This window comes from Rhipicephalus sanguineus, chromosome 1 (assembly GCF_013339695.2).
Source record: "Rhipicephalus sanguineus isolate Rsan-2018 chromosome 1, BIME_Rsan_1.4, whole genome shotgun sequence".
Taxonomy (NCBI): Eukaryota; Metazoa; Arthropoda; class Arachnida; order Ixodida; family Ixodidae; genus Rhipicephalus; species Rhipicephalus sanguineus.
In genome coordinates, this window is record NC_051176.1 from 80,735,257 (window position 1) to 80,759,873 (window position 24,617).

Below are 24,617 nucleotides of genomic sequence, written 5' to 3' on the forward strand. Positions count from 1 at the left end.
AGCAAGAACAAAAAATAAAGTTTTCGCTCTCTCTCTCGCTGCGCGACAGGTGTTCTTCATTATCCAGGCGACTGCGCTGCACAGATAAAACGTCGATGGAGTGATAGTTGCGGCAAAGATAAGAATGGGCGAGTTTCAAAGCACGGCCTTGACGAGAGCGGCTTTCTTGATGTAGTACGTAGTGCGAAGCTTTGTAACTTGCAGTCAAAATTGATAACTGCTGCAATACGTAGCCAGTTTATTAACCTTGACTGAAATTGCTGCCGGGAAGCCTGCTCTTACGATACGTGGCTGTAACCTTTATATTACCCGCCACGGCGGTCTAGTGGTTACGGTACTCGACTGCTGACCCGAAGGTCGCGGGATCGAATTCCGGTCGCGGCGGCACGCTTCGATGGAAGCGATATGCTGGAGGCCCGTGTACGAAGATTTAGGTGCACGGTCGAAATTTCCGGAGCCCTCCTCTACGGCGTTCCTCATAATCATATCGTGCTTTTGTGACGTAAACCCCGGACAATTAATATTATTTGTAACCTTCCTATCGTGCAGACAAAGTGCGATTCTCCTAGCCTAGAAAGAAAAAGTAAAGTAAAACACAGTAAGCACCATATTGTTGCGCCGACACCTGCTGGCGTGCTCGGTTTGCGAGCTTGGAGTGCGCAGCAGCGCCGCTGTCCCGCGCGGCAGGTGGCGTCGGCCCCTTATAAGCGCTCTCCATCTCTCCTTCGTTCAAGCAGTAATCTCGCCCTCACCATTCCAGTGCCGCGCGCCACCTCCTCTCCCACTCTCTGATTTCTTCGGCGCGCGCTCCGTGTCGACGCTCACACTGCTCCGCGCACTGTAGCCGGCCGGCGGTGTCAGGACGCCGCTGAGCTTCTTCGAAGAGCACGCAATCTCTGACGCACGCGCCTCGTGCCACCACCTCGTGTGTGAGCAAGCTCCGGTGAAGTGGGACTCCATCGCCTGCGAGATACACGTTGCTTGTAGAAGAAACAAACAAAAAAGTGCGGGGGAGTGACACTTTTGCTGTGTGTCCCGTCGGACTTTCCGCACCGTTGACGGCAACAACGAGGCCGCGCGTCCTGAGAAGTGAGCAAACATGAACAACACGACGGAGCTGCTGGCCGACGGTCGTCGGGACGTCCTCGTTGGCAGCTACCTACTCGCTGTCGGTAAGCTCCTAGAGGACCTCGTAGTCACGGGCCCCGGTGTCTGGCCGTACATTCGCACGCCTCTTGTTCGTGTATTCGGCGTTATTGCCCCATTTACTGACGCGTCGGGCCATTAGTCGAAGGGCTGTGTTTCCTTCATGATTATGTTTTGTTTTTTTTTCGCGAGTGGTTCTGTGTCTGTCAGGGCCATGGTCTTTGTATAGGACGCAAATTTGATGCGACGACGAGCGCATCAAATTTGGCGACCTTTGCTCGATAAGTATATAGTGGCGCGTTCGGGCGCGTGTTTCTGCCTATGAAAGAGAAGTGACAGTGCAGGTAAAAAACGAGTGATACAATACAGACCATATCAAGCAGAGCGAGCTGCAACGAAAGGTGCTCCTCGATGCATTGTCAGACTTTTTGTTTCTTTTTTTTTATTAACATGGACACAGCGAAGACGACTCATTATTCCAGGCCACTTTACGCAGTATTATAGCGGGTAAAAAAAAAGAAAAAAAAAGAGAGTGGCTTGGAGAGTTGAGACTTCATAAACCACCTGATTATCTCACTCTGAACGACCCGCTAAACACCGAAACCGCTTGTTAATTTATGCTGTGATCGGAGCAGTTTTCGGCATCTCGCTTTAATGCTTTTTCGTGGAGCGCAGCTTTAAACAAAGAAGAGAGCGGAAATAATCGGATAATCCTCTTTACGGAAAATTTATTCAGGTGCATAAATATGCTAGCGCCCATTTTTGTTCCGCATGGATCACTGAAGCAGATAAAAGTTTTGGATCGGCGAGGTCTGGCCGTATAACGCCACTCCGAGCTCCTGCTGTTACGCTACTTTGTTCAACTTTGGTATCGAATCGAGCGCTACTGCGGGTGGTACATTCGCGAATGCCGATGCCGTTATGTCGCCGTAATCATTTCTTAACGCCGTATCGCCTCACTGCGTGCCTGAGACAAATAGCGAAAAGCTTTCCGCATAAAATGCGGAACAATTCGTTGCGTCAGGAACTATGGCACAAAATATCGTTTGTCGATGAGCCAGTATTATAATGTTATTTGGCGCCTTTCCATTAAAAAGTTCGCACATAGCTTGCCACCCTGGGTGACATTTTACGTGCCGACGAAGATTGAAAAAATGCCGAAACGTCTTGCGCATCAAACTGATGAAAGAAAAAAAAAAACACAAGCTGGCAGGACCTGAAACCTGCTGAAAATAAAACGTAAAATGAAATTGTTTTTCTCTTTTTTTCTTCTTTTTGCTATAAGCAACGCAAGTCCAGTGATTAGTAGCGAAAAGGCCGCTGTATTATTATTTCTGGTTCCAAACATCTGACCAAAACCGGATGTAAATATTAGACCGAAACTCTTACTTTCACTCATAAAGAACACGCAGCACACATTGTTACGCGAAAAACCAAAAGACGCGCCAGCATTCTCCAAATCACGACTGGGCATGGCTCGATAGAGAAGTTGTACCGTTGTCAATCCTTGTTCCACGATTCTCGCTTCTCGAAGGTGACAACTTCTCGCATTCTGAAGTTTAAAAGCGCGCGCCCGCTCATTCTCCTCTCCCAATGGAGGTGGGCAAGAGTGGGCTATATAAAGACGTTCAAGGAAAAACACTTGTTGCGCGGAGAAAGTCCTGTTGACGAAACCCTCCAACGACGTTCTTTGATCGGCCGCTGCCGTTCAATTTATGGAGTAAAGCCGGCATGCGGTCCGAGATCAAGACAAGCACTCCGCGAGAAGAAAAGACGACATTCTAGCCATCCATTGGAAAAGTTGACCCCGCGGTGGCGCGAAAACTGGCAAACTTATTGCGAAGCAATGTGTGTTTGGCAGTATATACTTCTTTGTAACTGTCGGGTTTGAGCTTTCGGATAAGCGATAGCGTTGGCCGCTCCACGAAGAGTAGGGCGCGCAGTGGGGTGCGGTAACTTTCCGAAGGCAAGAACAAAAGTAGGTACGAGTGATCGAAATTGTAGCGCTGGTGTCAATGAGAGCTTGGACGCGCATGCCTTCTACAGACACTTGTAAGAATTTAGCAGGGCGTTGAATTGGGCTAGCTTGCACACCACCTGTCTTGTATATCCCTGTCTCGTCCCCATCTCGCAATACGAAGCGCAAGAAGGAATCATGAACAACTAGTAAGAAAGTTGGGCGATGGCTGGTGGAAGGATTGTTGGCATTCCTGAAGGATGCCCCCCCCCCCCCCCCCCTTCTGCCCAATAACTGCATCGGGGCGTTTTCCGAGTGGGTTTTAGTGATCTGAAAAGCGGGCCGGAGTGGCGCCACGGAACGGTGAGGGGGAGAAGGTTACGGGGTGTAGAAATGTGCGGGAATTCACAGGCATATCAGCAAGGTACTGAGGAAGGGATGACAGGCGAATCGAAGGGTTGCAAACGCGATCTTAGTAGCGCAGAACACTCGAAAATGAAAGAAAACAGTCAGCGAATGAGAGGAAGGGAAGGTAGGCGCTACACCAATCTGACTCTTGCGCAACGCACTGCATATACAGGTAGATTGTGGCAGAACAGCGCAGAAAACGGGACGAAGAACATACAGGACACGGTGCTGTGTGTTCTACGCATAACCTCGGTACAGACGAATCTGCCGCCAGTGTTCACAACGAATGATCTTTATCACCCCTTTGATGTGTTAACAAGAAGGTTTAACAGGTCCTCAAAGAACGTGTGAAACATTCCATGTATATAGATAAAAAGAGATACACCGGCTCGAACTCGGAATGGGTTTTATTTTCTGGGCGCTGTACACCAGAAGTTGCACGCATGAGCAAACTGAGAGGGTTGTAGCACTATACAAGCTCCACGTGTATGCGGATCATAAGACCTTCTTTGCCTAATAAAAAAAAAGGTGGTGATGTGCTTTCTTTCTTTCTTTCTTTCTTTCTTTCTTTCTTTCTTTCTTTCTTTCTTTCTTTCTTTCTTTCTTTCTTTCTTTCTTTCTTTCTTTCTTATTTTTTGTGGTGCTGCTTTTTGGGAAAGTATCAGTACAAAAAAGAAAGAAAAAATACTATGCATCCGTAAGAACTTGACTGACATGCTCTTTCTGAAAAACTACGCGTAGAATTTTTATTTTATTTTTTTATTAATACGAACGTGCAGGGGCGAGAGAGAAGCAGAGTGCTGAGGAGGACGAAGAGGGCCAAGATGGGAAGGCCAAGAACGCAACTTCGTCTTCGCGCGGCGTGGGGGCGACACGTGTCACGCTCGCGACGGGGAAGTGCGGCCGAAACCGCGATGGGCGTCGTGAACGAACACATTAAAAGAGCCGCGCGATCGCCCGGTAGCCACAGAGACCTATGCGTAACCAGCGAACAGTGTCGTATAGGGCCAACCAAGATGCTCAGATGTAGCAATGCCGCGAGCGTCTGTATAGCGACAGGTGGGACTTAATTTTGGCGTCCGAGATCATCAGCGCTAACTGTTGCAGTTTCTATACCGTAAATCCTCCCCTTTTGGTGTCAGCTTAAGCGCTAACGCCTAAGCTGGTGTTTGACTTGCGCCTCCTAGAACAGAAAGCTCTAATGTTTGATTTATCTTCCGCACGCCGCATTAGCGGAGCTTACTGCAACCCTCTGACCGGGCGCGCGTCACACAGTTCACAGAAGCAAGGATGCATTTAGTTCGTGCAGAGCAGGAAAAATATCCATGTCACAGCTGTTCTTGCTCTAATTTCTGACAGTTTCGTGCATACTGCTTCGCTAGAGACGGACATGATCGGGAGTAGAGATAGCACCCAGCATTTATCAAGGCGAAAGCCTTATATACGCCTCATCAAACGCGAAAAGTGACCGCCGCCGGCGTCCACACGAGTGATGCAAAAATCACTATGAGATGACGTCACTCTACGACATCATCATGACGTCACAGGTCACCAAAATTTGTGACGTCTTCGTGACGTCACATCATGGCGTCATCACACGACATTGTCGCTTTGTCATAGGCGGGCTGATACCGGAAACACGTGAGGTGCAGAAAGCTTGCAATGCCTCTGATCCCGGAGGCAGTGCAAAACTATGCTATGTGCAGAAAGATTTCGGGGGCGGGGGGATCAGTACCATCAACTGAGAATAAAAAGATGGCTTTCGCCCTCGAGTCATCTTAGGCGAATGCACGAGGGGCCCTGTGAGTTTTTGTTCGCATCGCCCATTGCGCAGGGTATAATAGAGTTTGAATATTTGCTGGCCCTTTGCGCTCCTTCTTTCGAAGGCTTTGGTTTGTTTTCGTGTACTTGAACACTTTGATTCAAAGGCACTTGACGTTGTACCTAATGGCGTTTGTCTGGAAACCTCCAAGGGCGTAACTACTCGTGCAGTTGCCGAAACGAGCAGAAACGACAGAATTCACTTTATCGCAGAGAAATTGGAATCTTGATTTTTTGATGCAGGAATGAATGGTTGCGCTGTATGAGTTCAATAGCAAGCCTTTCCCGGAGTAAAGCGATATAAGTACCTACGTAAATTCGTAAATGAAGGATAGATCTGTGTCCCCCATATGAGACTAAAAGCGAAGCGAAATGCAGCAACAATGAAACGCAGAGCGCTATGGGTCTGCAATAAATATGAATGGATGCGTAGGATATTAAACGGAGCCACGGTATCAGCGCTAACGTTCCTGAGTGCAGTTCTAGGCTATAAATCCGAGGTTTTATCGGCCTTAGAAGTTGGCCAAAGGTCATTGGACCGATTCCCTTTAGGGCACCACAGAACAACCACAAGTGAGGCAGTGCAGGCTGACGTATGCTCGGATTCGTTTGAAGTGAGTTTTGAGGAAATACTTAGGATATGGATAAAAACCAATGGGCGCCTGGAGTGCACAAATATCTTTTCGTAAAACGCGTGGACATGGAATAGAGTAAAATATTAAGGAAGTTGGCAACAGTGTGCAGGGTAATTGAAAGGCAACCATGGAGCTGTGACAGAAAGAGAGAGAGACTGCAGATTTGATGCAAGAGACGAAAACAAGAAAGGACAACGGTGATTTATAAAAACGACAAAAACGAAATCTGGAGGCAACATATGTATGATAACACAAGGTCTTCTTTATTTAAAGACCGAAACAGCGGCTAGAGAAGAAGAACATACCGGAGTTTACATTCACAGCAGGAGGAGTCATGCGTCTGTTGCAAGAAAAATGCTAAAACTGCTGAACATACTGCGATTGAATGTTCGGATATTCACCCAAGAAACTCCGTGGAAGAAACCGTGCATCTTTAAGAAGGGCTCGGGGTTTCAAAGTGGACGGCATTTTCACAGAACAGGTGTCTTTACAGGCGTTTATAATATCATACAAATACAGGCTTGTAAAAACAAATTAAAATAACAAAGAAGTAGTATGCTGGAGCTCAATAGGTGAAAGAACACAGGCAAGGTGGTACATTCGGTCCGTTTCAAAGGGAATGCCAGTATAGCATGCAATCATCACCGTCATCGTTATGTTGTATACAGTTTATTGACACCGCCGGTACTCCATCCCCCGGCGTGATGCTAAAGAATTTGTGACGCATTTAAGGGTAAACCGACGCTGCCTTGTATGCATGAGTGTTTTAGGTGGTCAATAACGCATCATGAATATACACTCTTGAGCACGCATGCATGTGTTTTAATCACATCCACAATTTGGAAGTGACTGAATTTCGGCGCATATCATTATAGAACGCTCATTTTCTACATCTCTTGAAGCTAGGACAGAGCAGTCAGTTAAAATTTAAGTCGCACCTAAAGAAAAGCAAGCGCTGCATTGTCCTATATTGATTCCTGGACGAAACAGAGCAACGAGAAAGTACGTGTACGTTCATGACTGCAGCAGAGCTTCCAAGAGCATGTGACGAACGATATCTACGTTTCATTCGCGCTTGTTCGTGCTTTATCGAGTGAAGAAAGAGTTGGCAAGCATGGGACGGTCCCGTTGTCTCGAAATGCTCCGCAATTGTCCATTCGCATGAACACGTCTTCATCTAAGCATATGCTGATTGCGCCTACAAACCAAGCTTCATGAAATGCGCATGCAAAGCGGGTGAGAAATTGCTCTCAAATTTTTGCACTGTACGCAGAAGCTGCCGTAAGGTTCAGCGTCGCAAGTAACTGGAAGTGTTGTTCCGCTAACTACGGAGCATACTAAAGAGAAGGTTAGACACACCATCGCGTTTATGATGTGCAGGCTAAACGTGCACGCGTGTAAACGACACCTACTTGGCACTGCGCTTTATGGGGCACTGTCTTGGCACACTAGCAAAGCCCCCATCGCGATAAACACTCATTAAACTAAATGCTGTGGTTTTACGTCTAATATTAATGAGGCACGGCGTAGTAGGGGATATCCGCGTTAGTCATAACCGCCTAGAGGTTCGTTAACGCGCGCCCTAACCTAAGCGCAGGGATATTTACGCATTTCTCCCCCACAAATGCAACAATCGTAGCCGGGAATCGAACCCTCCTCCTCGAGTTTAGAAGCGCTACACCTATATCCGCTAAGCTACTACGGTGGTTACAAAATAATAAGTCAGACTTCAGCAGCGAAGCAGCACTAGTAAATTAGCGTCGAAGAGAGGGTGCTGCTGACGCCACTCGCTCAGCTAGCAGACAAATTGAGCACCGAGTTGAATGAATCCGGCCGTGGCTAAGTAAGTCTCTTACGACTGTCTTTCGCACTTTTTTGCGGTCACAATTAAGTGTTCTAAGCGGGAAAGAGGCCAAAATCGTTGAGCCGCCTGGGGCTTGGTCAAAGTGCACTTTCTTACAACATTTTGTAGAGTGTAAAAAAAAAGGAAAAAAAAAACAAAGAAAGAAACGATAATTTAAACGCTACCGTACTTTACGGCGATTTCGCGTCCAGGAGGCGAGAAGCATGGCGAATAACGGGCGCGAACTAATGGGACACAAGCGGAGGCACATACAGACAAGACGACGCGCTACCGAAGACTGAATGTTCATTCTGGAATGTTTATTCTGAAATGTTAAATCAGCTGTCACTAGCGCTTTGTTCTGTCTGTTTGTGCTTTCGCCTGCGTCCCATTAGTTGGTACCCGTTATTTTCAATCTCCCCCATCCCTTTCCCCTGCACAGGGTAGCATACCGGTTATGCCAAACTGGTTAACGTCCCTGCCTTTCCTCTCTCTCGTTTTCCTTCCTCCCTTCCTTGCCATGCTTCCGTACCAGCTCTCCCGTTTCGCGCTTCTGAGGGACGGAGGATCGCTAACGAAGTGATAACTCTAATCTCTTCTCTCTCTGCCAAAAACGGAACACAACTTTCTCTTATCGTCACACTCTTTCACCAGTTATGAGAAAAGAAAAGCGGAAGCAACAGGCCATGCAGGCGGTGACAGCGCCTTTACGCCTCTCACTTAGGCCCGCTTCGATTGCGCAAACAACGGAGTCGACGGAAAGCAGAGAAAGCGGAAGCAGTGTAATAGCGCTGCTCTCTTTCAGCAACGCGCACGCCGCGGTGACGCGTTCGATACGCCGTCGCCCTGCGGCAACGACAAAGAAATATCGACAAAAGCTTTCATGGCTATAGCATTGCGAACCCGTTTCGGAAACAGCAACCGCTCGCACGGTTTTACGGCCCAGCTACATGCAATGAAAAATTTAATCATATATACATAAATAGGGCCATGATCCTTTGTCGCTGAACACTCGAGGGAAAAGCTGTAGACGCCGAAGTAAAGCTGTCTGATACATATTCAGTGCCTTTTAAGCCTGTTTGGTCATTCCCGTGAATACGAGAGTAAAAGACCGCATCGCATTCCCCGAACGTAAGGAGGAGGAGGAGGAGAAGAAAAACGGAAAGACAGGGTGGTTAGCCAGTTCTCAGACCGGCTGGCTACCCTGTGCTGGAGAAAGAGGAGGGGGGAGTGAAAGGTAATAGAAAAGAGATGTTACAAAAAGAAGAGGAAGAAGAAGAAAAAAAAAGAACAAAAATACGATAAACGACACTGCCTAAAGTCTGTCTATGAGACTAGTTGTGCGCAAAAAGCGCAACAACGCTTTCAAAGCCTTCCGTGCCGAGGACGCTTTCGGCCAGTGTCCTAAGATATTTTCCTCCGACAGTGGACGATTGTCAAGTCTATCAAACACTTTGGACAGTTCTTCTCTTGGTACACTGAAGCGAGGACACTCACAGAGAAGATGGGCGATTGTCTCCTCGCAGCTACAGTTATCACATGTCGGGCTGCTGGCCATTCCAATTCGATGTGAGTAGGCCTTCGTGAAGGCCACCCCCAGCCAAAGTATATGCAAATGGCAGTAGTGAGCCGTCGAGAAAAATAGGGGGGACGAACGGAAATGCAGGGAGGTATAGACTAGACATTGTCCAGAACACTTCACGTACGAAGTGTAGGAGTACTCGTACCCCGAACCTTGCAAGTGCGTAAGGTATCGAACCCTCGTCCTCGGAAATGTATCGACATGTCTGGACTTGTATGGAAGGGTCGACAATAATGATAAACGCTGATAAAGGGTTATATGGGTCCCATTACAACCGATAGGAGATCGAATCGGATAAAAAGGCGCTAAAGAGACATACGGGCACGTGTGTGATCGGATCAAGTGCGGTAAGTTTGATAAGATACGATAACAGCTGTAACGAGTCCGATAAAGACCGACAAGGTTCGGATGCCTCCTACGCAGTTCGATCGGGCACGGATCAAAACATGGGTACCTTTGTGGTGGGATCAAGTTCGGTAAGGTTGATGAAAGCCGATCGCTGTTGCGACGACACCTACAGGGATTGATAAGGTTGGGATGCGTGTCGTTAGGGTCTATTGGGCTCGGATATGGTCCGATGATTGTACGATCGCGTTAGATACGGCCCAATAAGGCTCGATATGGGTACCATGCAGTCCAGTCGATCGATCATCCGTAAAAGAGGAGGATTTAGTCATTCTCGGTGTCAGAAAGTTTGCGTACATTGGCGATTAAAACACCCCACTTGTGGGGCGTTTTAAAAGGTGATCAGATACCTCCCTTGTACTGACCATAAACGATGCCAACCAGCGATCCGCCTGAGTTAATCAAATGTCTCCGCGAGCAGCTTCCGGGAAACCGAAGTATTTGTGTTCGGGGGGAAGTATGGTTGCAAAGCTAAAACATATGAATTGACGGAAGGGCACCACCATGAGTGGAGCCTGCGGCTTAATTTGACTCAACACGGCAAAACTTACCCTGCCCGGGCACTGGGAGGATTGACAGATCGAGATGCTTTCTTGATTGGGTGTATGGTGGTGCTTGGCCGTTCTTATGATGGAGCGATTTCTCTGGTTCGTCCCGATAACGTTAGTGCGAACTGTTCTTACGTGTCATCTGATTTTTTTTTGTGCGATGTTTTCGCCATGTCCAGTGCACCTCCTTTCACCTATCCATGTATTATTTATATAGATATATAGGTGATAATTCTCCATGAACTTCAGCTGTGGCGATGGCTGCCGACATCAGCTTTGGCCACTAGGTCTAAGGCACAATAAGGAAGGCATTAGATGTCGTTTTATTTTTCCTTTTTTACAACGCGGCGTCGTACGTGACATATAAAGTGATCCAAGTGACCTTCGAGTGGAGAGCCGTGAAATCTGAGGCACCTCTGCTGACTACTCTCAAGAACGAAAAAAAAGGGACAAAAAAAGACAGAAATACCAGAATGTGGGAAAAAAGAGGTGCAATTGCTGCAAGTTGATGTATAACGTAAGAAGGCTTGGAATTGGAGACGGCGCACTTGGATTAATGTCAACACCATGAGCAATCGATCACGCCAATGTTTCCGAAAACACGCACACACACACAAGAGCGCGTGGCACATGTAAAGAACACATTCCGCGGTCGTTCTTTCAAGCGATTTCGTTACCGCCAGGGACTCGTTTTTCAATAAAGTGGCGCTATGGCCGCTTTGCAAATATTTTTCTTTCCAATAGCGAGAGAGAGACGCGGAGTGGAGAATGTAACTCAGCATGTAATAAAAGGAGCATATGTACACGCACCACAATAGTGACGACAGCCAAAGCAATTGCACAACTGATTGGAACATAACAGATTAAAATTGAATTAAAAGTAAGTACACGGTGGTGAAATATACCTCTGAAATCTGCTTCTGAAACACGCTTAAAGCGTCAGACGTTCTCTCTTGCGACGTTGGGGTTGGAGGATGTATTGGGCCGCAAACGGTCTGTCTTTTGCAAAGGCTGTGATTACCAGTTAAGTTTGTAAGTTCTCGAGCTAGGGAGTGCACCCTCTCGTTGCCTGGGATGCCGTCGTGTCCTGGACACCGTATGATCGCATGTTCATCTTGGATTGCGTCGCCTAATATTCTTCGCGCGATTCTTCGAAATCTGCCTTACGTGTATGTACATTCTGCACGTTGCTTGAAAGTCGGAGATAACCAGTGCTGACTTCCCGGTGCTGTCGCTCGCTACATGTTTGACTGCAATCGAGACTACTGAGGCTTCAGCAGTGGATGTGCATTTGGTGTATAATATAATGGTTCGTCTTCCAATATACTTTAACAAGGCAAAGGTCTTAGATGTCTCATACGAATCTGGCCTTGAACGAGATCACGGAGTGAGCACGAAACGGTACAAAAGGCATCACGTGACTTCTCAAGCGTGGCTCAAGGCACGCGAGCTGCGCGTTCACTTCGTCTTTACGCCGTTCGCGTCATTTAAAAATATAATAATGGAAGCGGCGTTCGCGTTACTCCGCCTTCTCGTCTATGGAGTCACTAACGCGAAAAGGGTGCGCGATGGAAGATGGTAAGCCAAGGCCTCGTGGATTCTGTGGTAGTTTGTCGCGCTTCACGCACAAAGCAGAATTCGCGGGCATTTTTAACCCGCGTGCTTTTTCAGCTGCTTTGACAACTGTTTGCACTTCTGGTGCCTGAAGCAGAACGAAGAGTAGGTCGCTTCGCACTTGGGAGACTGCGGAGGTTTAATGCGTTTACGAGCAGCTTCCGCGAAAGGATTTTTGCAAATGTATATCTGATCCCTGGTGCACTCGGAAACTGCTTTCACCCGAGTGAATTTTTGCATATAGTGCGCTGCAGAGAGATTCCCTTTGTAGGTGTTTAGCCTTGGTATTATGTACTCTAGTTCGAGGGCTTGCACTAGTGCATAGCAACGATTCGCACGCGCTAACTTCGCCAAGCTTTATATGCCGGAATCAGCGCTATAAGACGGGAAGAAGCGAATGAACACAGACCACTGCGCTGTTATTTCGTTTCGTCCAGTCTTATGGCGCTGTTTCCTGCATATAATCATGAACCAACCAGCTCAGATGCGTACACCTTTTGGTATGGCTGGCATTTAGTAGGACGTTCTATAGTGTTTCTTGAATGCTCATTCGGTATTCGCTCTCGTGCGTTGCTTTTTATTTTGCTCACATTGAACTTTGTGCAAGTAAGCACACGTCTAATCCTGCTTCGCAGAATGTAAGCAACGTGTCGCATTAAAATGATTACTGAAATTCATGTGCATAAATGTAAGCAAGAACTACTCGTATAAGAGTTTTTAAGTTAATTAAGAGTTATTATAAGAGTTAATTTAGTAAAACTCGTTAATTCCCTTTTTAATTTAAACTTGGGTGCAGTTACTTATACGGAGAAGTTGTAGGACTAGACAATTTATGGCATACCCATTTTTTTAAAAATCCCAGAAAGAAGACTCGTAATTTGATATATTAATCATTAGAATTGAAGTCCCCTACCCAGGAGATATCGAAACTGTGCGCCCCGGGCACGCAGGAAATACCACCGCTGTGTTACGTCGGACCGAAAGTTCGCGTGACAGTTTGAAAAAAGGCGCGTCGCAGCAGAATCGGGAATTTCAGAAAATCTCGGTACTGACTGCACGTATATAACAAGCTTTTCTCGCTTGAGTGCATGCTCAGTTGACAGGTTCCATACTGATGCTTGTGGTTGGGATGATGATGTTGATTTTGCTACAGGCCTGGCAAACCTGGCTGGTAGATGCTCCCTCTGAGCGTCTCTTTCCCCGTCAGATATATGCTACCGATGAGTCACTTGGTCCACTTTATCGCGGGACATATTGGGCACTAACATATTGGGAGAATGCGGGAAACTGCCGTTATACGCTCAATAAGCAGATGTCTTTTAGAAAACCATAAAACAATATGAATAACTACTTAATTTCTTCCCTAACTTTGTCTAATATGATAATGCGAGAGTGGATGTGAATTCGTTCGATAATTTGAAAGCAGAAATATTGGAAACGGGCTCTCGCATGAATCTCTCATTGCTCCAAAGGTTTCTGTTGCACTTTTCTTTATTTGCGCGAGTGTACCCCACAGCGTATGCTCATTTGATATGGGTAGGCCTCTCTCTCCGATAAAGTCCTGCTGGAGCGGCCGGTGTTGGGCGGCCGTGTGTCCAGTGCTTTAAGTCAGGTGGGCGCCCTGGGTGGTATACCAGGCCACGAAGGTGGCGCTTGATTAACTTTTGAAGGCGTTGGCCGGTACCTAGGAGGTGATCCACGTTGCCTTTATAGAAGTGTCAGTGAAGTAGGGACAGATAAGTGCGGGAGGTTACGCAGAGGCCCTCAATTATTTTTATACCTAAGTTACGTTTGCGCTGTCTGTGTCATCGCCGCTGCCTGTCACTGGATAGAAGGCGCATGCGCGGATCAGGCGCGCAGTGAGAATGCTTGCAGAGATGCGGCCGTACGGAAGAGCCAGGACAGCGTTCTGCCTGCAGCTACTGGCATGGACGTTGTGCGCACGAACGCACACGTTAGCGTTCCCGCTAAACAGCCGTGTGCGTACTGTGCGTAGCACACCATGTGTGCGTACAGGCGTGAGTGCAACGAGCGGTACAAGCACTAGCCAGGAAATCTCCGACGCCTTTCTTTCTGTCTCATCTCATCGTGAGGCACCAAATACCTGTCAGGATAAGGCTTATATAATATATTGCGCAGGAGCATTAGTCTTGCGTGTTCTGAGTCGCGCCAGCATGTAACGATTGCTTATTCTTAAACGACGTCTGACGTGATATAGCACAGCGCTGTATATTCCTCGCTGTCGCTTTCAATGCTTCATCTTGCGCCGTGAAGCCGACGATGTCCATTCTTTTTACTCCGAATTTGACACTTTTTCATCTAGTCCTAAATGAATGCAATTGGAAACTGACTTCCCTGTCATTCAAAAAGGCTGCATGAAAAAATTTTGAAGCATGTGCATGATACCATATTTAGTTATTAAGGTTTTTATATGGGCCTGAGCGTTATCTTTTCCGTGGGTAAGGTTTAAAAATAACGGATAAGAATAGCAGGTTTGTTAAGGAACATTTATTATCGAGCATTTAGCTCAATCTCCTTCTTGCGAGTCTGATAAAACGCGCGACAGCTTTATCGTAAAGGCTCACCTGTCATTTTTACGTATGTAATTTCTCTAGCATGAATAAGGCCACGAAGACGATGGCAGCAAATTGTGCCCCAAGTCTTGCTCCTCGGCGTGCGCTGTCGGCAAAGTTAAATTTTGTTATGTTTCAGTATTTATTGTATACTTCACACTTTTCTTTCAAATGAATATTAAGTACAAATTAAGTAAGTACAAATACTGAATAAACGTTCAGTATGGAGAAAGAGTCTGATATATATATTGTGGGCATTTATTATACACATCTTCTTCACCTGAACATTGTCATTAGAGGCCGGATTTTTAGGCATTAAAAAAGCTCGTTTTAGGCGCCAAAAAAAGGCTGGCAAAAAAAGTTTTGGGCCTCCTGTATCGCAGATATAGGCACAATAAATTTTCACATATATGCAAATAATTTCAAACGAAGGCGTGTGCGACCTCTATCTATGACAGGGAAACAAAAATGTTATTAAGATGGCTCAAAGGCGCCAACAGTTGCACATAGCTGTGCAATTGTGCTTTGTCCCGCATGGTTAGCAGAACACGGTCTCTCTCGTGTTCTGCACGGTGAGTCAAGTGTCTACTGTCGTTTCAACAGACTCCTGGGTGTCTTCTCGGCATGACTGAGAAGGGCAGAGCAGGAGCATACAGTCACACCTCTGAAAGACCAGAAGAGAGGGATTCCTCCTATTGGCCGGGTCGAATCGCGTAAAGCCAATTTCTCCCCTGGCAGTGAACCACTGGCGTAGACAGGTGGAAGGGGGGGGGGGGTGTTGGGGGGATTCAATCGCTCCCCCCCCCCCCCGTTTTGAAACATTTCAGTTTTGCATGTGTATATATACACGCGCACATACAAACGCACGCACGAACATACATAACGTATGGTTGAACCCCCTTTGAAAAAAATTGCTCGCAATGCTACTGAGTGAACACCTTAAAAAGTCAATTACAAACAAAGCAAAAGCCATGTGCACATCAAATTTTTCTTTGCTTTTTTTTGCTCTTCACTCTCCTTTGCGCTGACAGCTCTCCGCGGTTTCGCATTCGCATTCGCCAACCGCTCGCGCCATGTCAGCGCGGCGGGCGCGGCGGGCGCGGCGTGTCCCTCTCCACTGCTGCGGTTCTTTCCGAGAGTTGGTTGAACTAGAGGACTAGGTTGAACCCCGTGGTTCCGAACAGTCAGTCTATCGCATTAAGGTGAATAACAGTCACAAACAGTACCAGAGAGCGAAACTTGAGGCTAAATAGGGCTCATTTAAGCGGCAATGTTGACAATATATATATATATATATATATATATATATATATATATATATATATATATATAGAGAGAGAGAGAGAGAGAGAGAGATGTGTGTGTCTACGCCTGTCTCGAACTTGAGCAGTAGTTCTCGCAACTCTTCACTTAGTTCAACTGGGAACCTTTCGTCGTGTCATATATTGTTTTGTTTTGTTGTTTTCTTACATTGGTATAGGTGTGATGGACTCGCTTCCTTAGTCGACTGTTTTGATGCCGACCTCTGACGCATATATGCATCGCAGGAATACTAATGTGCGCGCCGGCACGAGTAACTAACAGACTATTACACGGATTTGTTTATGGACGCCATAATGGACTGTTCAAGTTGTTGTTTTGTATCTGTAACAACCAGATAAACGGTACTACAGTGCACGCACTCATGCGCATGAAAACGGTCGTAAGGACGCATTTACGTATCCTGGCATCACGACGTACAAAACTGGGAAGTCATTTATGTAAAAGCCCGAGGTGGCGCCGCCCATGAATTGAAAAATTAGATTGCCTATAGTTGGCTATGGCATTGCGCTGATGAGTTCCTGCTACAGTTCCCGCGTAGTTTGATTCGTGTGCACCTTAACGGGCCTCAGGTGGCCATAATTAATATGGAATATGTCCTTGTACGTGGTGCCACACGATGACGCCGCAATTTTAGCGGGTGAAACCCCAGAATTTAATTATAAATTTAAGGATATCGCATTGCATTGCGGGAGGTTATGAGCATATGTATCAACTATAAATTCAAACAAGGATCCTAGTGTGTAGAAGACGGGTGTTTTTGTTTCGTTTAGTTTCCGTTTTTACTTAGCAGGAACTACGCCGGCGCTAAAGAGGAAACGTTATTCTGCGGCTGGAAAGCGCGGTCATGAATGTAGCTGTTGTGTGATTGGCCGAGCGCAAGCCCTTTACGTTCTGTACATTGAATCAGCACCGAGGTGAAATGACTTCACTGAAGCCAGCGTCAAAGTACAATAAGTAGGATAGGTGTCGCGTTGCTAAGCTAGTAGACACCGGCTCTATTTTCCGGCCGCGTCGGCCGCATTTTCATGGGAGGCGAAAGCGAAATCACTCCTTTGCTTTATACACGTAGGCGGACGTTGAAGAACACCAAGGTGGTCGAAATTAATCCGGAGTCCCTCACTACGGCGGGCCTCATTATCTCATAGTGGTTTTCGCGCGTAAATACGCGGATGTTAATTTTAAAAGGCAGGATAAAAAAAAAAGCGGGAAAAAAACTGTATTGTCATTTCACTGCACAATCGAGGTTATCCACTTCCAAAATGAATGGTCAAATTTGTTGCATTTTTTTTTACCGGATACAGCTCTCCACGCGCCTGCGTTTTTTTTTTTTTTTTTTGTTGTTAACCAATACCGCATGCAAATGTGCAAGACTAACTGCGTGCATAATATTGCGTTCTTGCGATTGTCATTACAGGTTCTAATATTGCACCGGCGTTCTTGTTCTCGGTTTGCATTAACTACAACCTTATTAACATTTGGGGCTTCGACAATAGTTCCCTTTCTGGCTTGTTTTGAGGCATCGCGTAGTACAGTGGCATTATTCAAGAAGCCCTACAGTTGCAATCACGAGTCTGCGCTGGCGTGTACAGTGTTTCAATTTCTATTTATACACAGTTCGTCTGGCACACTTACCACTTTGACCTATTATAGGGAATATGAGAAGGTAGAACATTTTCTCATTTCTTGTCGAGGAATTACTGCGTTAATTAAGAAAACGACCCTTAGAAAACACCGCGCCGTATAATTGGATTCGATTTAACTCGTCCTGATTTATTATCCCGTGGTGCATTGACACTATAGCGCAGCGAATGGAAGGTTTGCGCTACCCTTCAATATTTTGTAGTTGAGTAAATGAAAATTCAACTCTAAATACGGAATCGAACTCTCGCTTTTGTCTCCTCCAAATAATTTTTCATGTACTGTTGTTTTCGTGATTTTCTCAAGCCACCTGTTATTCACGGAGGCACTTCGCGTAGCCTCCTCCTTCTTATTTCTGCTGATATGCTGTGATTCTAGTGCGACTATTCTGCTTAAATTACAACAGAAACTTCTTTTTTTTAGGCTTTATTAATTCTATTTTGTACTAGTCGATTCTAATTGAGTAGTTCAAGGTGAGTGTATGTTAGCCCTTGAGTGTATGTGAGCCAAATGTTGAAAGGATGTAGAGCTACTGTATAAAAAAGGGTCGCTGTACATAGCATATAACAAAATGATTCAACTTTTTTTGTTGTTGTTTCTTGTTTTTTTAGGACATTGACATATGTGATGAGTATTGGCTGAACCGCATCTAGAGTGTGCATCGTACTTCTATGTAACAAACATTAGCGGACTCCTAAAACTAGACCTTTCGAACTCTCCGGATGTTACGTTTATTGTTTTCAATCTCAAAGGCCAAAGCCTTACGGACATCATCACACGCTGGCCTTGAAAAACTCAGCGTGCGGTACAAAAACGCACGTGGCTTTAATAAAAATCAGATAAACGTTAGCGGTCGACGCGGTATCGAACACAGGCATTCTGCGTGCCCGTCAAGTAATCTACCACAGATACACGCAAGCGCTTGAAACAGCTTTAGAAGAAGCCTCTATACAGACGTCATGTCGGGCGATGGAGTGACATTAAAAGGCGTAACATTGCGTGTCAGAATCACAGAACCGCACAAGCCATCACACCGTGTGAATTGCGTAACGAGTGAGTGGTGTAAAGGTTCCCACCCACTACAAAAGGCTCAGCCGTAATTCATCATCGTCATCGTCATCATGATCAGTAGTAGTAGTAGCACCCACAGCATCAACAAATTGAGCAGCTACGTAATCGCGCGTATTGCCTTAAACATATCTGTTGAGGGTACTTCGCTAAAGTCTGCACGCCTTCGAAAAAGACATACAAAAGCAAAAGTTCTCGCACGAGGCGTGTAGATTTAGTGCGAAACATGTGTACTTGCTCGTTGCGGCTCATTTGTTTTACATGAATGCAGCCAGGCTTTCGCCTTTTTTGCGTTACGTGCGCGTAACGCCTGCCGAGCTTTCTTTAATTTTTTATGCTAATAAATAAGTGAAAAGTGGTCGCCGTCGCCCAGAGATGGCGACAACTCCTTCATTCATTTTCCTTTCAATCAATAAATGAGAAAAGTATTTACCGCAGTATCAAATCGATAAGAAAGTTGTTAAATCTTGATCGAATTGTGATGACCAGATGAGGGTGTCGAATTGATGAGAAAGGGAATACCATGCAGTTTTTAGAGGCTCAGCTAAAACCTGCCCTAGAAGATGTGTTCTCCAGTGTTGCTATGCTCTACCTGCAGGAGACAATACAAATGCGATGTGATGGATGTTATGGAATAAGAATTTGTGGTGGGGAACAAGCGTGAAATGGCATAGAACCTGCGCAAGAGGGTAAGACTAGCGGCGAGGCGACGACAAGGTAGTAGCGATAACGAGTTCTTTCTTTCTTTCTTTCTTTCTTTCTTTCTTTCTTTCTTTCTTTCTTTCTTTCTTTCTTTCTTTCTTTCTTTCTTTCTTTCTTTCTTTCTTTCTTTCTTTCTTTCTTTCTTTCTTTCTTTCTTTCTTTCTTTCTTGCTCGAATAAGGTGCGCTGTCCTCGTGAGAATACAATAAATATACTATAGGTGTAGGAGCGATTGTGGAAATGTCTCAAAGGTATAGGTGAGATAAATTTGATGCGGGCCCCGGATTGAGGATGCTTTACTACGTTTTCAGACTGGGTAAATCTTTTCTTTTGATTACTATCACGAAAGCCATAAAAGAATACGCTATTCTTACTCGATCGGTTTCCAGAGTCAAACATGCGTCGCTACATTGACCAGATCAGTTTTTCTGCTATTTTTTTTTCTTTTACAAATTCAAATTCATATCGCAATGGAATGATCACTCTGTAAACCATGGTTACCAACGGTCATTCGCCAGCTCCAATCTGGCACCAACTTATTAGGTGCTAGTAGTTCGCTCTTGATTTCTTTGATTTCCGCAGTTATTTGAGGTTGCCCGATTGTTGGTTCTTGCAGTTCCGTTGGTACAGGGTATCAGTTAACGATGCGTGAGTTTAGTCTAAATGCATCCGGAACGAAGCTATAGAGAGCGAGCGGCCGAAAATTTTATCAGCGGCGCACGTAGGCCGCAGATCACCGCTCAATACGTGTGACCACCGCTAAATACGTTTCTACTCATGACTCACACTGAGTAGAAATCAGCCCAACCAACGCTGGAAGAGGAGGCTGTGTAGACACTCTATATATAGTACATGGACGAGAGAGTGGAGGGATTAGGCTGACTGAATTTACGGCGTTTTTCGGTGCTCCTGATCATACTCTCAGACATCTTTTTAAAAATTATAGCAATACTGTTAAGCATCATCGTAGTCTTAAATGCCGTTGCGTATAATAACTGCATTATTTTTTAACCTATTGAAGTATCAACTTCCGCAGCTCGTACTTTGTATGTTACGCCAGGTTTACGATTAAGTAATTAGCGTTTTGTAGGAAACAACTTAAGATTAATTCACCGCGGGTTTGCACGTCTTTGTCGTGTTGTGATAATAGGTTTTTTAACTTTTAACAGAACTGGCCGCTTCGGAACTGTAGGAATTGCTTTACGAACTCATTCCCTTACGCACATCGACTGCATGCCCTTACGTCGTCGTTAGGGCGCAAGTTGCAGAATGAAGTCGTTTACGCCATCTCGACTGCATTGTCTCAACAGCTATCTCGCACACTGTTTGCAACGACAGAGCGACTGCGTTCGTCCAGTTTCGAAAGCGTGGCGTGGGCAACGTGCGATAAGTGTTAGCTTGTCCCTCAAAGTTAGTCGTCTCGGGCCCCAGCCGCCGCTGCAAGTTTAAGACCGTGGTGTGTGAAACCACGTACACTGGTTCATCAACTAACGTCGGTATAATTTGCGTGCTGCGTGTGAAATTTCATTAAGTGCAGTGGCAGCACGAACGCCACTGTTAGTGCTGCGTTTTCAAAACCGTGCCTTAGCGTCTTAGAAAAACGCCTGGAAAGGACAAGATGTGCTCGGATTTGCTGGAGCGACGCCTGCTCTCGCATGAGCAACTTTTACACGCACCATCGCGGCTCTGTAAAGGCGTTTAGTCAAACTTAACGCCAGCTGAGAATGACACTGCTCCGAATTTACGTTTTCGTCGCTTCCGTTTTCGCGAACTGTCACTGCCACTTGCGATAAAATGTGCTCTTTGCGACGTACAATGCGCTTATTGAAACCCGCTACCATTGCTTGCGGTGCTGCCTGCATTTCTTGCTGTATAATCAGTGCGTTTACTCGAGGTTATGGAGAACAGTGCGTGAGCAGGATCAGTCCCGTACATTTTATTCCGCTATATTTGTTTGATCGCTCTTTTAAGTTTCATGTATAATATTCGACTAAGCGAGGAGTAACTGTCATCATTTTTGTGGTTTTTAACTGGTGCACGCATCTGGGAAGGTACGCTATACTCGGCGACAACTTTTCTTGACAGCACTGTGGAAGCTACACAACTGAAGCGCACGCCTGCTACCGCGCCACGAAAAATAGTACTTAAGTTTACTGATAATTTTCTCATTTGCCTTGCTGAAATAAACGCTGCTTTATTTATTATCAGACTCAAACAGTTTCGGGAAGTCGCAGGTAAAATACAGTTATTGTTCAATTTTCAAGAATGCCTTCCTGTTCTTTCCTTTTCTTAGACAGCACCACCTTTTCAGCGCGCCCGTTTTCCAAAGTAAACATGGCGGCCATGACGTAATGGTTAGTGTGCGGCTTCAAACGCGCTGTTTAGTTCTCCAAGAAAAATGTACTCGTAATATGACACTAAAATGTACACTGAGCAATCGAAATGTTTCTCCCATTCACATTTCTCGTGTATATAATTTTCTAATCGCGTAAACGATGCGAGCGAGGAAAACCGAAATCGGCCGCAAGCTGCCGTACTACTTGCGGAACAACACGACTGTGCGGAAGCCCCGCCTCCGTAGCCTTCGCTCCACTGGTAAGATAAGTTGTCGCCGAGTATACAAGAAAGTAGGCTATCCCACTAAGTAGTGAAAGAGTTTCGACTAACCATTTCCCGATAAATGCATGCACATACAGTGTCTACAAAAGATGTAAACAAGAAAAAAAAAACAAAATAAAACCAAACAAAGCAAGCACAATTGACCGATATGCGCACTCGTTAATGTCCGCATAAAAGTTCAATAAAACACTACTACGCGTGAAACGCACAGATGGCCCTATCAAGTGGTGATTTCATGAAACACAAAATACACGTAGCGTTCGTAAAATGTATTGCTCAAATAAACTATTTATTCACTGTCTATAACGAAATGCTGTAAAGATGTCAAGATACAGCTCCGTTTAGCGGCACGTGACTGTGCTCCAATATTTTTTACAACACAAAAACTGCGTTTGCCCAAAATACTCAAGTTATTTTGCTTATTAATTCTCTCTTGGTCATATCGAGGTCATTCTATGAACAAGTGTTCTGCATATATGTCAGGAGTGTCGCCATGGGTGCTATTGGAAGTTGTTTTCTTGGACTATTCCCACCGCCATTGAATAGCAGGTCAATATATCATGACTGTGTACACTACACTGGTCGGTGCATGATTGTGTAGCGCGAGCGTTCTACCTCAGTGGTGTTCTAACATTGTTGTTTTTGTGTGTGTGGCTTTGCGCGTATGTGCGGTATTACATGCTTCGACGCTGACCTAATTGGATGGTCGCTGACTGGAAGCCTTTATTTTCCTTTGTGTCAGTGATGAGGGTGTTTAGACCACTGGAAACCCCCATGATATGGATGTTTGATCCGTGAAAAGGCCTTTTTTCTGAGATGCAAGGATGTTAGTTAAATGCACGGTACATCGCCCTTAAGCGTGTAAACTGGTTTAATGTGCAAACGTTTTACCGCGCGATAAACTTGTGGGTTGAGAGGGTTGTTTCGTCTCCAATGTCCAATTAAGTTTTGTTGCATACTGAAACCAAGAAGCGTTGGGGTGGCAAGTGATGTGGGCATATGGTGTATAGTTATGGTTGACTGGAAATAAAAATACAGACTCATTTTATGTAAATAAATTATCCTACGAAAGGTCTGCTTTCTTTAATTTTTTTTTAGAATCAACACACTTCCGCAACCTTTTCGTTATCCCTCTATAGCGATGGCGTGGTAGAGGGAAAAGAGAGAAAGACCGTTGTGGCTGAATAAACGATCTGGGAAATAAATACAGTTTTCGGCTATGTTAAAATTATCAGTAGTCCGCCAAATCAACTCTGCGCTTCCGAATTAATGCTATCGAACAGGGGCGTAGCCAAGGGGGTGGGGGGGTTGGAGGGGTGTCAAACCCCCCCCGAAATTTTTCAGTTTTGCTTGCTTATATAGGCACGCACACATACATACGCACGCACTAACATACATAAAGTATGGTTGAACCCCCCCCCCCCGAAAAAAATTTCTGGCTACGCCCCTGCTATCGAAAGTGATAACGCCGCGGCAAGCTGGTGCGGCAAATCTAAGGAGGCATCGATACACGACGTTGTATCGCGTCGCGTCGTGCCGCGCGTGACACGTTGCCGCTAAGGTCCCTCTATTTGCCGCGCGTCAGGTACTTGCCGCGAAGGCCACCGTGGCAAGCGTCTCGCCGCGCGGCAACACAGCGAGATATAGCGGCCTGGGTGTGTCCAGATAAGAACGAACAGCAGGGTCCAGACATCATTCCCAATTTTGATGAAATTTACTCCAGACGCAGGTTTGAGACCCGTAACGATGACCTCGAAGTTAGGTCTTTCGAAAAAAAAAATTTTGTTCGCCTAAAAGGATGTATATTTATATATATATATATATATTTTAGCCGCAAAAGAAAAAAAAAACACTTCTCCGCTAATTTTGCTATTTCTAAAACTTGAGCGCAAGTAGCGAAAAAAGGTGCGCTTCTTGGTCATAAAATTTATTCCAATCAAAGAACAAGTCGTATGTAATCTTAGTAGTATTTTATTTCCCTTTGGTATCCAAGGGGTTTTCAAGGGAAAAAATCACAAACATGCTAAACGAACAAAATACCTGTATTTCAGGAATTTATTGCTGTAGACAGCTTCAATTAAGGATAATAAACTCGATACAACTCGCGACAATATTGACTCACACGTTGGCGCCTTTTTTTTAAAGCAATTTTCGCGGTTTTCACGAAAACCATTATGCTTCGAAACTGCGCTGAATCTTATGTGATCTATGGAAAACGCCGAAGTTTGAAAAGAGTTTTTTACAGCAGAGCTGTTATGCTCGAGGTTTGGCGTGTGGTAGATAGAAAATTATGATCATCATGAACCGGCACGCGCTCTCTTCGTCCTCTTCGTCATCGCCGCCCTCTTCTTCCTCTTCTGCCTCGCTCCCAGAACATGTGGGCCGATTTGTCCGGCGTCCGGCGTGTGATGTAATAACTCTGATGGGCGAGAAAACGAGTGCACAGAGAGGAAAAAAAAGAGAGAAAGAAAGAGAAAGAGACAGAGAAAGAAAGATAGAGAAAGAAAGAAATCCTTGGCGAAAAGATTTTTTGGCGAGGCGAGATTTGAACTCGCGGCCCCACGAGTACAAAGAGCGAGTGCACACACAGAGAGAGATAGGAAGAGATAGAAAGAAAGAGAGAAAGGGAAGAAAGAGAGAAAAAGATAGAAGGCTAGAGAACGAGGGAGAGAGAAAGCAAGACATAGAAAGAAAGAGAAAGATAGAAAGACAGACACAAAAAAAAAGATAGAAAAA

At 45.5% G+C, this 24,617-nt stretch overlaps 1 protein-coding gene across 1 annotated transcript in view; it reads left to right on the top strand.

Annotated features, from left to right (window-relative positions):
• Positions 1-847: 847 nt before the first annotated feature.
• Positions 848-24,617, top strand: part of LOC119393349 (visual pigment-like receptor peropsin) — a 417,337-nt gene continuing 393,567 nt past the window's right edge. Inside the window, exon 1 of the mRNA XM_037660326.1 lies at positions 848-1,172. Within this exon, the coding sequence (XP_037516254.1) occupies positions 1,100-1,172 (73 nt within the window). The 5' untranslated portion in view covers positions 848-1,099. The remainder of the gene's footprint in view (positions 1,173-24,617) is intronic.